Raw genomic sequence first — 17,475 nt, forward strand, 5'->3', positions numbered from 1 at the left:
GCATTGAGTTGGTGAGAATATACAGTGAAGCAGGAGAAAGTGTCAGAGGAGGTTAGTAAAGAACTGTCAAACTGGTATTCTTGTAGCTTTATGTTTCTGTGGATTAGTGCACAGTTGTCACTAAAAAAAAATTAGAGCTCAGTGGTGAAGGGGTAATGTAGGTTACATGCCATTTTGTCTTCAGCTGCTGTGTCATAGGCTACATGTATAGCTTTCAGCTGTGGCATTTTAGCAGCATCTTTGTATTGTTATTCTCGCATACTGTACCAGCTTTAGGCATTCCTGCTACTACTCAGGTACGATTAGGTATATTGCATGCAATGGAGACAATACCTGAAATAAAACTTGAAAAAATTTTAATGCACAGTGAATACATTTAAGAATTGCTTGGAATGAATGCAAACAAAAATATATCTTTAAAGGACATAACAAGTGTAGGGTTATTTTAGTACAAGCAGGACCCAATTAAATCTGCCAGCGTAACGATGATGGTTCATGGAATTTGCACACTATTCAGACTTTAAGGACTTCGTGAACAGCCTTGATGATGTGCTCAGCATCAATTCCAAACATGTTGAGCAAAGCAGCAGAGGGGCCGCTCCGTGGTATTCCACGCACTGCGAGGTGCTTCACCACGATGTCCCTCTCCAGGGCCACAGCCGAGCTAACTGCGTCCCCAATGCCACCTAGAGACAGGGGAAAAAAAAGAACATTAATCAACCCTCTCAGAAGCGGAAGGCAGACAATTCAGTTTTAGACAATGGTGGGCTAGCTCGTCTGACTAAAGGCACGTTTACACTGGCAATTGACACAGGTCACACGCAACCAACTGCAACTGGCGACCAAGGAGTGACTCACGGCGACCGTTCACACCGGCAAGTGCTACCTGCCAGTTGCCCCACCGAAATGTCTCGCGACTGATGTCATCTATGTCCGCTCATTACAGCATCAGCATGCAAATTAAGCGTCAGCATATACAGATAGCCTGCTAATGCGCCACCTATTGGTTCAGTAGGTCTACAGCAATAGTTGTGAGACTAAAAAGTCTGACTATATATATATTATATATATATATATAATATATCATAGGAGTTATTTAGAAAGAAAGGCAATCAAGTGATTAAAATATCTATATATATCCTTTACGATGAGACAGTCAGCCTGTTCAATTGCGTAAACATGCTGTTTGTCAATTTAAAGTTAGTGCCTCTATTTTGGTGCGGAACTCGGAGAGAGTGTTAGTGCTTGTTATATTGCGATCTAATTGGTTCCATTTTCGTATTGTAGATGGGAAAAATGAGTGTTTAAATGCGTCAACCTTGTGAGAATATTGCACCAATGTATGCAGATGCTTATGTCGGCTTTCACGTGACTGTGAATAAGCGACATATTTGGAATGGTCAATTTTATAAGTATTATGAAGAATTTGAAAAAGAAATATTAATCTGGACTGTATCGCTCTAGTTTCTAATGTCTGAAGGCCAGAAGCAACCAACAGGTTAGTAGGGGAATCCGTACGTTTATATTTGTTGTGAATAAACCTCACAGCCTTACGTTGGACAGTTTCTAGTTTTTTAATGTTAGTCTTCGAATGCGGAAACCTATATATATATATATATATATATATAGAGTTATTTTCCTCAATAAACCACTACTACCCAGACACAAAAGTGAGTTCACAATGCAATTTGTTCATATTTGGTGTGCATTCATGCTCGCACGTTGGCGAAATAACTTCACAGTTGCACATTGCTCTGAGGCTGAGTGAGTCAAGTTGAGGTTGTTCTGCATAAGTGCGAGTCAAGTGGTTGCTTTACTGTACAACTATTGCAGTGAAGCCGACTTTAGGAATGCCAATGTGCAACACATAAGACCCTTGCTCATTTTTCTTGCTAAAGAAATCAAACTGTGCATTAGATTTCTGCTTTGTTTAGGAGTTTTGATGTCATTTTTACGCTAATTGTTTTTACTTTGGACACATAGAAAGTGGGTGTGCATTTGGTTCGGGCGAGTGCAAGAATGTGGCGAATACTACCAAATGAATCTGCACTGTTATGGCATTTTTTCTCCACCTTGTTTAACTCTTCCATGCACAGTTTATTTTGCGAGTAAAACTTAATTTTACTCAAGAAATGAAGACCATCTGGTAAGAAAATGCTGTTCACACAGTGAAATAATTCGTTTTCAGTCAGACAGAAGTGAGGTAGGTTGTCATGCACTAAGGGCCTAGCTAAGGTCCCGTTTCTATAGCAGGCATAAGGGGACATTGCATGTCGTCCTCGAAGGTTGGAGTTTCATACTGCAGACAGACAGCACACCTCTGTAGAATGCACCTTTTTTGGCTAGTGTTTGCAGTGACGAATTTACTTTGTAGTGTCTGCATAAAGATTTGATTTTCTTATCTGGGACACCTCAGTAATAGAGCCCCAGAAGAGAACACATTTCACCAAGGCAGTTTGTATGATTTGCACCACTGCTGAGCACAGGCTTTTATCTGCAATACTAACAGTTGTGTTAAGGACAGCTTCAAGAAAAAGCTGAAGATGTCATTTGGGCTTATTTATCTTTTTCTTCTGATTGGCAAATGACACTCCACTGTATGATAAATAGTTCAACAATGGTGAATATTGTAGGACTCTATGTAGGCACATTTGGAGTCATGAGAGAAGTAAAATCTTCACAAGCCTATGTATCAGTAGGCTCATACACAGAGTGAAGGGCTTTTCTCATAACGGCTCATTCTTTGCGCGTTCTAATGGACTATCAGGAGCTTAAAGTCGTAATCGCTGTCATCTGATTTAGCACCTGCAAAACTCAGTATGATTGAATTTCCACAAGCTCTTCATACTTTACATAAAAGCAATTATTATAAAACAAGCCCTGCAAGACCCTTGAAGCATGACCACCTTCAATTTCATGACAAACTAATAATGGAGTCGAGCATTTTATTTCTTGCATGACATGGACTGTGCACATATAACATCCCATGCTTGCAACCTAGTAAGCAACTTTCCATAGCAGTCTTTTCGGTTCAGCGTGTATCGCATCATGGAGGTCATCGCGGTCAGGAAAAATGTCGCCACACGTGACACTCGAGTCCAAAGGCAGTGCACTACCACTCTTGAAGTAGCGGAAGCTTGAAAGAGCACGCCATATGAAAGTCGACACACAACACTTGCACGCTTCAATTCCAGAGAAGGTCACCCCAGGTGACCGCCATGCAGGAGGAGTTAAGTCGACCTGCCATATAATTTGATCAATTTTGTTAGTCCCGTCACGGTCGAATTAACGGAAATCGACTGTATTAGCATAAATGCATACTGGAAGACAAATACAAACAGCAGAGTTGGTGCTACCATCTTGTGACAATGCTTCAAACCACAGTATGCAAACCTTTGCGACTACTTTTGCTGCCAGCATTTTATGGCCTCCATTTGAGTGCAGCTACGCAATCATCAGCATGGTATATTGCATTTTTGCAAAGACGACCGACCACATTTCTAATGCACTGCGATTGATTGACCACAAGATGGAAAATGATGCCAGTATTGTAGTACAATTCATTGCTTCCACTAGGTTCTTCAAAGCTCGTCTTGATGGTTTCACTACAGGTGCCAAACCTTATTTTTTTTATGAAGATCACAAAACACTAGTCATAAAGGCTTCAGCACATTTTGCACCATGTGATGTGCAAAGAACTTCACTACAATAATAGCTAGAGTTCAGTATACTAAGCTTCACAACAGTCTACAGGAACATGCATTAGTTATAGCAAAGATTATAGAAGCACACTAAGCTTGGATGTACAGTGGAATTACGTTGATACTATTCTGCATATAAGTTTTCTTTTCGCGGTCAATGCATTGCTCCTATGGAGCAATGCATCTTTACACAGTAAACTCCGCCTAAACAGAACTCTAAAGGACATAAAAATGTGTTTCGTTTATCAGAAGTTTCCTTTAAGCGAAGGACACAGAATTCAAAATGAGTCCGAGTATTTTGATATTACTGGTGAAAAAAATAAATAAAGGTACTACAGTGCAGTTCACTTATAACGATACCACATATAACAATATATCGGTTATAACGGTGAGTCTACTTGAGAGTATCAACATATGCATTAGGGCTACGAGGAAAAAAACCATATATAACAATATGTTGTTCCCCACATATTGGAGATAACGATCGAAATATTGCGTCTGGGCGGCGTTTTTCATGCAGAATTGTGAAATTTGCATTCCTAAGTTGCTCTTAACCGAGACGAGACGAAAAGTTTGCCTATGCGCGTTCGTATCTGCCGCCATTACCGCGGAGCGTACCCACCCCCACGCTGATTGCGAAAAGCCACGAAGAGCATCGCAAGTTGGCGCAGCATGCACATGATGACGCCAGCTGCTTTGCGTCTGCGTAGCCGGCAGTTGTGAGAGCATCCACAGAAGCAGGGGAAAAAGAAGCGACAAGTGAGTAGTGCCCCTGCACTCCCTTTACAATCTCCATCTCTCTCAATGAGCATGGAAATTGAGCCGTAAAAGCAGCTGGAGGTGCGCCGACAAATCGCAAAGCTGTGTCGCTTGAGACGAAGCTGCAAATTTTGCAAGACTCTAAGAAGTGCGAGCAGGCGCAGTCGATATCAACGATTATGAAAACCGGGAGTGCCACGATCATGAAGGCTAGAAGCAGTGGCGATTCCGATCAACGGAAAAGGCGGGCTTTGTGCATCAGGACGAAACCCTCATGGGTAAAACTAACACGGCGGAAGCCACTGACATTACCGAACTCTGGGAGCACGTCGCTACTGATGATAAAATAGGGAATGCTTCGATGGAGGAGTTTCCGAGTGCAAATAGTGCTGCCACGTTCTGCGCAGAGATATCGGACAGCGCGATCGTTGTTGCGACCAAGGAGGTTATACTGTCTTAATCATCTGTAGCGCCGTGCTCCCAGAGTTCGGTAATGTTAGCAGCTTTCACAGTGTTAGTTTCACCCATGAGGGTTTCGTCCTGGCGCACAAAGCCCGGCTCTTCCGTTGATTGGCTTCGCCACTGCTTCTATATTTTAGTACAGTAGAACCTCGCTCATACGTTTTCAAAAAATACGCAAAAAATAAACGTACGATCCGGGAAGACGTACGATCTGAATCCAGTAAAAATTGAAGCTGACAAGCCCATATTCAGGTGCAAGGGCAGAAAGCATTTATTTCTTGCAAAACATAGTTACCCGTCAAAGTTACGAGTATTCCAATGGACAAGAACGCTTGGCAATTCGAATGCGAAAGCATTTGCGACAGTTAATTCAACATAACCGTGCACCGACAATGCTCTCAGCAGCATGCCAAATCACGTGGTGGCGCCTCTGACTGGCATTGCTCCGACACCGCCGTAAAGCAAAAACTTAGGAGAGACCCCTCAACGCCCCGCGGAGAACAAGAAAAAAAAAAAAACATACCGCGGGGAAAATTTCCTCTCTCAAATGGTAAGGTCGTCGTTTCTGTGTCGCTCCTGAACACGTGTGTACGTGCCGACGTCTCGGCCAACGCTGCAGCTGCAGCGCAGAGGGAAGCAACTCGGACGCCCACTCTGGCCAACGAAACTGCCCACGCCGGCCAACGCTCGCTTCAACGGCAGAAAACAAAACTTAGGGGAGCGGGCAAAGGTGGCACCGGGCCGGCAGGAGCGGTGGCGTGCGCGCACGGAGACAGTTGAAGGCGAGGGAGCTACGAGAGTTGAGAGGGAGGGTGCCACCGAAGCGACGGGGTTGCCGAGGCCAAATGCGCTTCCCTGCCGCCCTCCTCCCTCACCTTCCACGGTCTCTGCATACATGTCGCCGTGCCGGCACTGCCCGCTCCCTGAAGCTTAGTTCACTGCCGTTATCGGGATGCGAGAGAGAGAGAGAGAGAGAGATCGTGGTTGTGAAGAGGCGCTATCGGGATGCGAGCGTTGGCCAGCGTGGGCAGTGTCATGGCCCTCACTCACTATGTGCTTGCGCACCACGATATTGCACGACTCACCGTTCGTACGTAGCGCTATGGTGCACAAATACGTCAAAAAAATGTGGCTGATCCCTCTTATATAGGAATCGGTATAGAACATGAAAGTGAAACGTGTCTTCACAGAAGTAGTGTAATGTTTATTGCACATTGATATATAATGTCTATTGGTGTTTTGTGGCTAAAGTGCCCTTAGGCGTTGATGCACCCACGCTGACGCCTGGTGGCACGTCTCCTCCATCACGACTGCCAACGTCGATGACCATGAGCAACCGTCGTGCATATGGAAGCTGCACTACGCTGCACACGCTAGCACAACGCGAAAGACGAAGCACGTAACTGACACACTAATACAACGCGCAAGACAAAGCACGTAACTGAATCGTCACCGAGTCAAATCAGCGCGTACAGCGCGTCGTAATTGCAGCCTCCGCGATCAACTTCAGAAACATTTTCAGAGCTAATTGCGGAGGCCACGCTCCGCTGTGCTGAGTACGGTGAACGCCACCTGGCGTTGGTAGTGCTTCTTGATGCCAGCGTCCCTTCGAATGCTGGCATCGAGGCGTCGTAGTGCTGAGACCACCGAAGCGTTCACTGTCGGTGCGCGTTAGTGTCATAATGCAGTACTTCTCTTTTCTGCTCGTAGGCGGCGGCACCGCCCCGAGCAAGAGCGCGGGTACACGGAGGAGTGTTAGATATATAAGGCGCGTCTGTGTAGCTCTCTGCAAATGCGTTTGTGGTGCAATGGGTTAAACGCTCGGCGATCTATCGTCGTGGACCGAGATGTCGTGGGTTCGATTTCCAAATTTTGCATGTTTGTGGAACTTTTTCTTCTGGTTTCTTTCTTTGTATTATGTTCGTGTACATTGTAAGAACGTCATTCCGTATTTCCGTATGACGTATTTCCGTGACGGAAATACGTCAGTGAAGTCTTGGTGGACCCCGGCATAAAACACTTTCGTGTCAAAATAAGTCCTTTTAAGTCGAACAAATTTTCGGGCCCCTTCGAGTTCGAATTATCGAGATTCGGCTGTATTTTCTGCTGGCGCGTCGCACCCTTGTACAGGAACAACTCCTTTTGCACACATTGCAGACCCTTGTCTGCATTTTCGTTGTCTTTCGTGCGAAAGAAGCTTTGTAAGGCTTCCAGGCCAGCAAGGGCTTCGGCGAAGGTAGCTGGTGGGCGCAAGCCTTAGTTCTAGCTGCCTTCTTCAGGCGCCTCGTCCGCCACCACCTCCGCTGCGATCTTGGCGAGTCGTAGCGCCGCGCCCATCCGCTTGTTTTCGCCGCTTAGTAGTTCGTGTTGAAGCGAGGGGGGAGGTAGCGCAAAGGTCAATTTGCTCGCCGCTGCTGCCGCACTTCGTCACTTCAGGCGAACGAGCAATGCAGAGAAGTCGGGGGAGGGGGATTGAGCACTGCAGAGAAGCAGCGTGGCGGGGCCGTCTGCCACTTGGTGCTTCACAAGCACATGAGAACGGCCTTTGTGCACACCTGAATGATAATTTTTCGCTGCAGAACGTATCATACGCCTGCAGTTTGCCGCAATGCTGAACAATGCTGCCGAATAATCGTATTTTCCGGAACGTATTAACACATTCCTCCATGGGGTTATGTTTATTTTTCGCGATTGCAAACGGAGCCGGGTAATCATATTAAGCGGGAACGTATCAGTGAGGTTCTACTGTATATAACCTCCTTGGTTCGCAACAGACGGGAGGCGACCACAGCAGCGGTAGTGACGACCAGATTGACAATAGACAGTCTTTGATACAGACCCTAATGTTCACCCAAAGTGCACTGTCGTCGATAAAGTCACTCATTGATTTTATGCACGTTAAATTATAGCCGCCAGTGTTCGCACAGCAGCTGGACGCGCTGCACACTGCGGTTGTTTTGCTGCACACCCGAAACTTCCGCGAAAGCAAGTGCAGATTTGCGACTATTTTAGTGCACCTAACGACTGAAACGCTATTTAGAGGTATAATGCTTTATTTTTCACAGCCTGCTTTCTACAACGTCAATTTTTTAGCGCAAGTGGCAAATTTGGTTTCATGACTACAAAGGTGGATGCAACAGTTTTTTTTTACGGCAGTCCAGATATAGCGATAATCGGTTATAATGATGGGATTTTTCGTTCATCTTGATATCAATGTAAGTGGAGTGCACTGTATAGCACTCAGTTTCAACTGAGTCTCTCGCCGTATGGTCCAAAACAGTAACATGCACTGGAACAGTAATGCCTATGTCTTTGTCAACAGAATCGTAGCCTTCGCCACAAACTTCAAATATTTTCAACTGTCTCCTCAGAGCAGGTAATAAGGGCATCATCCGAGGTCTCTTATTCCCGATTCAAGGATCATTACTTGCACAGTCCCCACCGTTGGGACTTCTTTAATTTGCACTAACTTTCCCGCAACTGCCCGATGGATTGGACATTCTTCACTATTTATAACGTCGCCATTTGACATGGTTGTTGGACTTTTCTTGCTGCATACACCAATGAAGGTAGGTGGCAGTTTCGGTTAATGTTCCGTTTAGCTGGAGTTCACAAAATGTCCCATTTAACACAGGTTTGTTAACATTGTGCCTACGGGCAGCCAACCAACATTGATGCCGTTTTTCCGATTATCTAGAATTTACGTTTAAGCGAGTTTATCTGGAATCCACTGTATGGTTATTGCGACAGTGTTTTCACCTGAAATTGGATAATACCCCAGCAGAAGTGAGCTTTTACTGGTATTTTGAACACTCGTGGCTTTATTTTGCAGTGTACTAGCTTAAATAACATTCCAACAACGCACGCGTTGAGCCCCAGCCACACTGGTGGAAAAACTCGCGCGGCGCGCTGTCAGCGGTAGTACGCTGCTCCGGCAGTGCGGTCACATCGACTCATAGTGCACCGCTGCCAAGTTGAGTGAGGAAACTGGCAGCTTCATTTTTTTTTAACTTCCACAATAACTTTTTACACACATTGAAAAGACTAATATTCAGCGCAAACTGACCAGCTATTTCAACGTTGCTAAATGCAAGTGCGTTGGCTGATGGTGTGGCATCGAGGGATGCTGGGGAGGTATTCTGTACGAGTCCATCTAGTGGACATGTCCATTTCAGTCTGCTGTTGAAGTTCTGATTGGCTGGGCTGGAGTGTGCTTCAATAGGAGCCAGTCGCCACAGCCAACCAGCACTTCAGCAGCAAACCAAACCTTAAAATTTATTCGATGCTTACTTTCAGATCCCAACTATACATGGTTGTAGTAAAGGCACATGTGCTTTTCAAAAGTCTTTTCACCAACTCATTCACACCCTTCTAGTATGCCACTGTGCATCACGTGTTTGCACTCGCATATCCTGGACAATTGCAAGCACTTACCTTCAGGATAGTGGTCCTCAACGACAACAATGCGTCCACCACACTCCTTGGCATTGGAAATGATGGCTTGCTGGTCGAGGGGCTTCAAGCAGAATATGTCCAGCACCCTCACGTGGATGCTTTCCTTCTTGAGGGTTTCGGCTGCATGCAGTGCCTCATAGAGGGTAACGCCAGCACCAATCAGCAGGACCTTGTCTGAGAGGCTTCTGAATACCACCTGCAGAACGTGCCCGCACAGACATTTAGACCAGCGCTTGCCAAGTTGCGCTCACTATCACAGAAGAATAAAATCCAATCATGGGGTTTAATGGCCCTATGCTGGACAATGGGCTATGACGAACACTGTAGTGGAAGGCTCTGGATTAATTTTGACCCCCTAGTATTCTTTAACCTTTTCAGGCACCAAATAATTCTTGCTATTGAAGATCTAGTTTCACTACGTTTCTTGCATCTTTGGAATCAAAAGCTTTCAGATTAGGAATTTAATTATTCAAAGTTTTGCGAAGTTCCTAGAATGTAGACTCCATGTGAGAACTACAGTAATGTCAGATATGAGAGCAAACTACCATATTTACTCGATTGTAACGCGAGTTTTGTAGATTTTTGCTACCTGAAGTCGATCCTCGTGTTACAATCGAATACCGAAATTCAAGTTGTCTAAAAAGTGCAATGATGCACCCAATTCTAATCAGCAAGTGAAATGTGCGAGTGAAAGCGTGCGAGGGACGTGCACTTCCCCGGAGAGCGAACGCACGGCGGAGAGCAAACGCTACGTTTCCATCGCGCAAAAGGCCGTCGGGGTATGGGAGGCAACATTTGGCTGTGGCACCAAATTCATCTCGCGACCGAGCGCAAGGGGAACTGGCGACTCAATCACCCACGCGAAAGGAGGAAAGCCGGAAGGCAGCGCGGGAGAGAGGGGGTACGGCTTCTACCAACACCCCCTATGCTTCTACCCTGCGTACTTGTACTTTGCGCAGCTGCAGGCTGTCGTGCGCACCGTATCTTGAAAGTGATCTCCACACGGCTTTGACCTTTGTATGCGCTATGGTGTCACAGCTCAGTTTCCATTGAAGCGATAGACCGCACGAACCTTCGCTTGCTGCTGTCGCCGTGCTTGCTCGCGCCAGCGTTTTGAAGTGATTGTCTGCGATCATTGAAGCATTTCTGCATGTCACCCTTGTTAGTATGTGGCCACTACAGCCAGGACTAAAACATGCGACCTCGTGCACACACGCAGAATGCCATAGCCAACTACATGCAGAATTGTGTGCTACACACTAACTTAAACCAAATGAAATCTGGGTGATATTAACTGAGCTTGTGAACCTTACCGTTTCCATGCAGATTTCGTGCAAGACAGAAACACGGCTTATAAATTTCTTCTCTCAATAAAGTGACATTAGGATAACCTGGACAAGGTTTTACAACATTTGTACTCATTCCCAACATAAATGCCTACATGGCCCACACAAAAATCAAAGTAATACATGGTGGTGCTGAAATGCATTCTTGCACTTAGCACACAGCACAAATATTTTTTTGTCAGTACATGACACAGAGCAATATACAGAACAATATGTGAGATAAGTGAATGTTTATCAGCATGAGTTGACACCATATGAGCAATGCACTTGCTAGCAATGGCACTGCACCACTGAGTCGCAAAGAGAGCCTTGCATTGCTTATCTAATTCACCGAAGTATGTAGACTGGAAATACTGAAACCAATAATTGACACTAATTTGGACAGCTTTGTAGCACCCCCACTAGCCCATAAATTTAATGCATAAGTCGACATTTTGGATGCGTTACAGCACACTATATGCACGAACATCTGCTTATTTGGCAGATTTGGGTACCTTGATAGCAGAAAACTATTGTCATGTTGCCAGCTCATCCTTCAGACTGAAATTTAGGCCCGAAGGATTTCCTTCTCAAATTGCACATATTACCTCATGAACTTTCAGCGACAACTGTTACGTATTGTGTGACAAAACCCAAAAGGTATTTGAATTCGGCTCAACAAAATTGCATGAGCTGCAAGGTTTACCAATAATGTTCATGAATGTAGCCTCTAACACATGTTCACCCGTTAGAAAAAGCAGTTGCAGGAACCCTTGCTTGCAAGAGGAACGCTCCCATCTACTGCAAGTTGGCGTCTGGTACAGTGCCACGACCAGCTACAATCGATGGGTACGTGACAGCAGATACCACAAAACACTGCTTGAATTCCTACACTACACAGGCCTTGCAGCATACATAATACACACCAAACATGTCTAAAGGCAAGTCTTGACAGCAGTAAAAAAAAAAAGGTAAAAAACCCCCTTGCCTTGCTCCTGCCGATCTCAAACTTTTCATCATTGGGGTAGATCACAGCAGTGTTGGGGCGTGATGTCCTGAGGAACACTATGCCCTTATAGTTGGCTGCCAATTCAACGGCATGCTCGCAGGACACCGCATCACTTGGATAGAAGACAACACAGCCAGGAATGCTTCGAAACATGGCAAGGTCTTCCAGTGCCATCTGAGAGGGCCCATCCTCACCTAAGGCAGAAAAAAGAAACACCTACAGCTGAACTACTTGCATTGTTTTCTGTCTGGAGTGCAGGAAAAACAAAGTGTACAGTCGGCCACAAAAGCTTACGGGACACGATATATATATATATATATATATACACACACATATAAAAAGTTGAACTGCGACGAAGCTGGTACAGCTTTTTAAGTTTCAACCTTGGTCTTTCAATGCAATATGTTTCGATCTAGCAGGCTTTATGACTTGCACAGTGATCCACTAGAGGGGCACCACAACACTTCTTGGCACCAAGAAAACATTTGCGACTTTCACACAATGCCGTCACGAACATGCCAGCCAAATACTGCCCTACTGCATCCAGCAGAAATGAAAGATTGCTCGCTTCCTCCTGCAGCTTTAGAGGCCTCCTCTAATTTGCTGCCGTCTACGGCGTGACAGATCACACAGCAGCTCAGACACGGCAGCTCACAGACGCCAGCCACTGGGCGACATGTCACATCCAAGAGTTACTCCCGAGCAAAAGCTTTGAAACGCAAGCGCACCCTCCAATCTTCTATCAAAGTGAGAAGCGTTCATTAACGCATCACGTTCGTCAGTGTCACTGCTCCTTTGCCGCTCTCTGGCATCTTCAGACACCAGCATTGGTAAATGCACCACAGAAAAAAAAAAAAAAAAACAGGGTCAACAGCAGTGCATCACTATCAGCTAAAGGGGAATAGGGAAGTAAAACTGCACCTTTTATATATCATCTTATCAGGTACTTTTCAACAAATTTTTCGAAATAGCATGTTTATCTAAAGGCACCACTGTTACTCCAGTGTGTTTCTCAAGTTTGAAGAAAAGGTCTTGCAGGCACCTTTTAATTGAAAGTGCAACGCTTTAAAGCAGCAATTTGCATTTTAAGGAGCCCGTGTCCCGAAAACTTTTGCGGTTGACTGTACCGTTGCCAACTTCGGCTAAATGTCCAAACCAGAAAACAATTTCATAGGCAGAGGGGGGTTTGTGCCAGGGCTTGAACCCTCTCCAATATACCTCCCTAACTGAAATATAGAGATCTGGAAAAGGAAAAAGCTGGACAAGACAATGTGCCACAGGCGGGTAACTCTAGATAATAGTTATGTGGGCAAGTTAGTCCAAGTTCATGGTGCGATTTCTTGCAGTGCGAAGCACTGAAGTGCGTAAAGAAAAAAAAGAACGAAGTATTAGCAAAAGAGAATTTATCCTTTCGCTAACCCTTCGTTCTTTTTCTTCCTTCACTTCAGTGCTTCGCGCTGCAAGAAATCGCACCATGTGGGTAACCCTGGATAGAGCAAATTCCTTGTCGATTGATCCTTGGGGTTTTACATGCAACACTGGAGCTATGCGAGAAACCATACTGGAGGGCTGCCGATGAATCCTGACCACCTGGGTTTGTCTTTCATGTTTGCATAACTCAATACAGAAGCATTTTTGCATTTTGTCCCCATCTAAATATGGCTGCCTTGGCCGAGAATAGAACCTGTGAGCTTGTACTCCGCAGCAGAAGGCCTTTGTCATTGAGTCACCGTGGCAGGTGAAGTCATAATAAACAGTGCCAACCTAAATTGAAATTTCAATACCTATGGCAAGAAACCAGACATAGTAAATAAAAAAAACAGCACAGCTTTTAAACTTGGAGGGCCATATTTTATTGCAATAGCAATTACATGGACACTCCAGGCGCAGTTCTGCCGCCAGCGTCAGCGTCAGGTTCCACATAAAGTTCAAGGGCGATAAAATTGTCGCTGCGCGACATATGTGTGATTAAAAGTGCGAGGGTGAGCCAGTGATCGTGGCTCTATCTTGCCAGCGTGAAAGGGAGGATTCTGCTCCGGCTGCTACTGTGTATGCGGCAGCTGCGTGCGGTCGTGTGACCGTATCTTGAGAGCGATCTATGTTGCGGGCACAGTGTACGAGTAGGTGTATCGGCGGCTCGTAGCTTTGTACATGCCATGTGTTCTCGGCACTCAGTTTGCGTTGAAGCTATAGACCGCACGAAGGCCACTTCGCTCGCTGCTGCTGCCGCATTTCCTCACGCCAGCGTTCTGACAGCGAGTGTCCGCAGTCAAGTGTGATGTGTTCATGTTTGCTGTGCGCACCGACACCATGCTTGTTAATTTAGTTAGCAAGCGAACGTTTACAAGTTGATATGGCCGATAAAAGTACTGTCCTTAATTCGTGTAGCTCTGCTAATTTGCTATTGCAATCGATGCTTCACCTTTCGGGTGAAACTGCAACCTTTTTTTCTGAAAAAAGGTTCTCCCCAGAGTCTTATTGTGAATTAGAGTTCTGCAGAGAGACTTAATTCAAGAACTTGCGAATTTTATGTAATAATAAAGCGGCAAAATCTTTTTAATGTGTGCAGTTTTATACAGGGTGTTTCATGCAACTTGAGCCAAGGAATAAAAAAATAAACGGTTAACCACAGCTGGGCAGAACCCACAACATGGTCTGCCATCATGTGGCATTTGTCACAATATTTTTTTACATTCCGTTTCATCAGTTAACCCAGATGAATTAAAAATTTATAATATTCACTTTAAGGCCAAGTACATTTCGTTATGTTGTAGAGGGGGTTCAGAAATGATTGATCCAATTTTTTGTGGCAACATACATGCTGCATAGCGATTTCTTTAGGTGTTTAAAGAAAGCCCGCCAATTATGAAAAAACCCTGGGACCGTGCTCATGTGCTTTTGTATTGCAGCACTCTCAACACGTACAGACCCATATTTAATTTAAAGTTGAGCACTTCTGTCACGATGTGATGTGCCATGTGAGGTAATGACTATGCTAACTAGCTGACGTTATGAACAATGATGCACAATGCCTCGAGCAACCACGTCTCACTGCGTGTTCTGTGTATTATGCAAACAAACAGCAGTGGTGCACGCAAAATAACATTAACTCGCTACGCATATTGCACTAAACGCTAAGGAAATTTAACATTTGCTATCAACCATCGACATCACCGCTAATTGTCAAAGCAAACAGCACATAGAGAGGTTTATGTAATAGTTAAAAAGCTTTGTTTACATTGATTCCCACAGTGCGTGGGATCAGCATTATTTTTTTTATCATCTATCCTACCACAGAGGTGAACCAATCAAAGCAAAAAGAAAAAAAAAATGGAAAGCAAAAAAAAAAAAAAATTAACTTGGCCCCTGAACGAAGAGTTGTACTATTTACCATCACAAGCCATGATGACCCAATTAGCCCAGTGTCATACGCTTATAAATGTGCATACCTTGAACAGGTCACCATAATTTGTGCAAGCAAGAAAAGCCCTCCCCCACCTCCTATATTCCTTGCATTCCTCGAAAAATGCCTACCGATAGAGATCCCAGCATGAGAGCCGGCGCACTTGATGTTAGCCTGAGAGATGGCACCCATCCGCAGCTGGTCAAATGCTCGCGTGAAGAAAGCAGCAAAGGTGCTAGCAAAAGGGACAGTCCTTCCACGACACCCGCAGCCAATGGCCACACCAACCTGTAAATAGGACAATACGTGCAATGTCTACACTGTCCCCTCAATAGACCTTTTCTTCCCAACGGTGAGGCTAGAGTTTCTGCAATGCAGTTTGCCAAGAGAAAGGTGCCAGTAACCAATATTTTAACCAGTGGATATGGACACTTGGTGCATTTTAAAAGACGGAAAATTGAACTAGTGCCATTATTAAACTGCATGCAACAGATGGGCTATTATGCACTGTTAAGGCTTGGCATTCTTTACCAATGAACAGTACCATGTTACTTTGGCAAATATGCATTGCGGCAAAGCAAACTTGCCAACAAGGAAGATCATGGTTTACTCTAGAACATACACTCAAACGTCCTTATGATGAAGTCAAGTGCACTGAACTCGAAAATACTTGAGTTATATGCAAGTAATGCTTGTGCTTCGTTACTCTGAAGTAATGAAGCTCTGTCAAAACTTTGGCTCCAGGCTGAGGCGTCCCATGCTCTCCGATTGTTAACCACTTTAACAAGACGCATTAACTTGTGAACCCCAAACTTGCCAAATTCTGTTCAGCAATGAAACACTCGATGAACCGATCCGGGTGGGCCTTCTTGAACTTGTCTGAAAATGTTGAGTTCTTGGTGTCACCATCCATTGCAACAACCCGTTTGTTGTTGGAACCGAGCTTTGCCAGCGCAGTGCCGTAGGCAAGACGAGTTGCGACCTGCACAAGACAGAAAAGTGGCACGATGCATACCAGAGATTTGAAAACTTGGTTGCTGGGCATTTCTGGCATTTATGCCTGCTGTGGGCTGGTGGGTAGAGGGACATATCGGCGATATATCACAACCTTCTACAAAGTTTTTTTTTAATCAGAAAATTCAAACAAAAATGCAGACATGCTAATTAATGACTAATCAGGATACTAATAAGTTTTGTACAGGCAACACTGTCTCTTTAACGTTGTCACTGTCATTTGAAGACACCTCGTAATCAGCCTAAAATTCCTCTGAATTCATAGCAAGCTCGAATTTCTGCATCATTCAAAAAGTGCAGGCTTGTTTGTACCGATCCGCCATGTCAGAAAATGAGAGGAGCAAAACTGCCATACAATTTTAGTTTAACCGAACACAAATTATCTTGGGAAAGGCAGGGAGTGTGCTCAAAGTGTGACATGGCTTTAGTAGGAAATGGCCAGGGTTCTGCATTAGCATCCAGACCCATATACTTGGGCAAAGCATTTAATAAACAGGGTTAACAGTAGGGGTGTGCAAATACCGAACAGTGGATTGAATATTGAGCTGAACCAAAAAGATTGAATTGATAAAAATTTATCGCAGCGTTTAACGCCTACAAATGTGCAAGAACACAGTGATGTTGAAACTAGGGAGTCTACTAGCATTGCATAACAAGAATGTTGCGAGCTATAAGTAGCTTAGGTACCTATATGTACAGTATTGGCTACTCATGGGAACACCAAATTAGTATGCCAGCACTAGTTCTGTATGAAAATCTGGCAAATATTTTTTTATCAATAGAATGATTAGAATCAAGTGCTTCTTTTCTCCCCTGAAGCTGAAGCAGTGAAGTTATACTATACTGAATATGTTACCAGACTTTCAGTTTGATAGTGGGCATGTGCTTTATGGCAATTTATTGCATAAAAAGTCCTTTGCAGTTTTACTCCAAAATAATGAGTTTTCCAGCTTTATGAGCAGGTGGGCTTGGTGGGTTATCACCAGCTCATTAAAGTCAATCTGCGCGGCAGACGAAAGTGTACACTGCACACCATGCGACTTGATCACAACTTCCCGTGTCGAAATCGGTGCTGCAAGGGTCTGTCACAGTCATGCCGACTGTAAAGAGCAGGGGCCTTTTCAATGTCAGGTTCAGCGTCATTTGCTGCCCGTCAAAGGTTCTGGAATCAAGAGGGTGACGACGAATTCCCAAAAATAACATGCACCTACAAGGTGCTTATATATAGTATCGAAGTTCACAAGCCCTACCCACCATGAGTGCACATCTGAGTAGTGGTCCATGTCAGGAACACAAACTATCTGCAGGCCAATTACCTTACATGGGCCACTAGCTGACAGTTTTACA

General features: G+C 44.7%; 1 protein-coding gene across 2 annotated transcripts in view; it reads right to left on the reverse strand.

The window, feature by feature from the left end:
- Positions 1 to 339: 339 nt before the first annotated feature.
- The window catches only part of LOC119461252 (transketolase), a 41,592-nt gene continuing 24,456 nt past the window's right edge, over positions 340 to 17,475 (reverse strand). For both annotated transcript variants that reach the window (XM_037722483.2, XM_037722484.2), the window contains exons 7-11: positions 15,932 to 16,096; positions 15,246 to 15,402; positions 11,691 to 11,905; positions 9,357 to 9,573; positions 340 to 686 (exon numbers count right to left, since the gene is read on the reverse strand). In XM_037722483.2, the coding sequence (XP_037578411.1) occupies positions 514 to 686; positions 9,357 to 9,573; positions 11,691 to 11,905; positions 15,246 to 15,402; positions 15,932 to 16,096 (927 nt within the window). In that variant the 3' untranslated portion in view covers positions 340 to 513. The remainder of the gene's footprint in view (positions 687 to 9,356; positions 9,574 to 11,690; positions 11,906 to 15,245; positions 15,403 to 15,931; positions 16,097 to 17,475) is intronic.

This window comes from Dermacentor silvarum, chromosome 8, assembly GCF_013339745.2.
Source record: "Dermacentor silvarum isolate Dsil-2018 chromosome 8, BIME_Dsil_1.4, whole genome shotgun sequence".
Classification (NCBI taxonomy): domain Eukaryota; kingdom Metazoa; phylum Arthropoda; class Arachnida; order Ixodida; family Ixodidae; genus Dermacentor; species Dermacentor silvarum.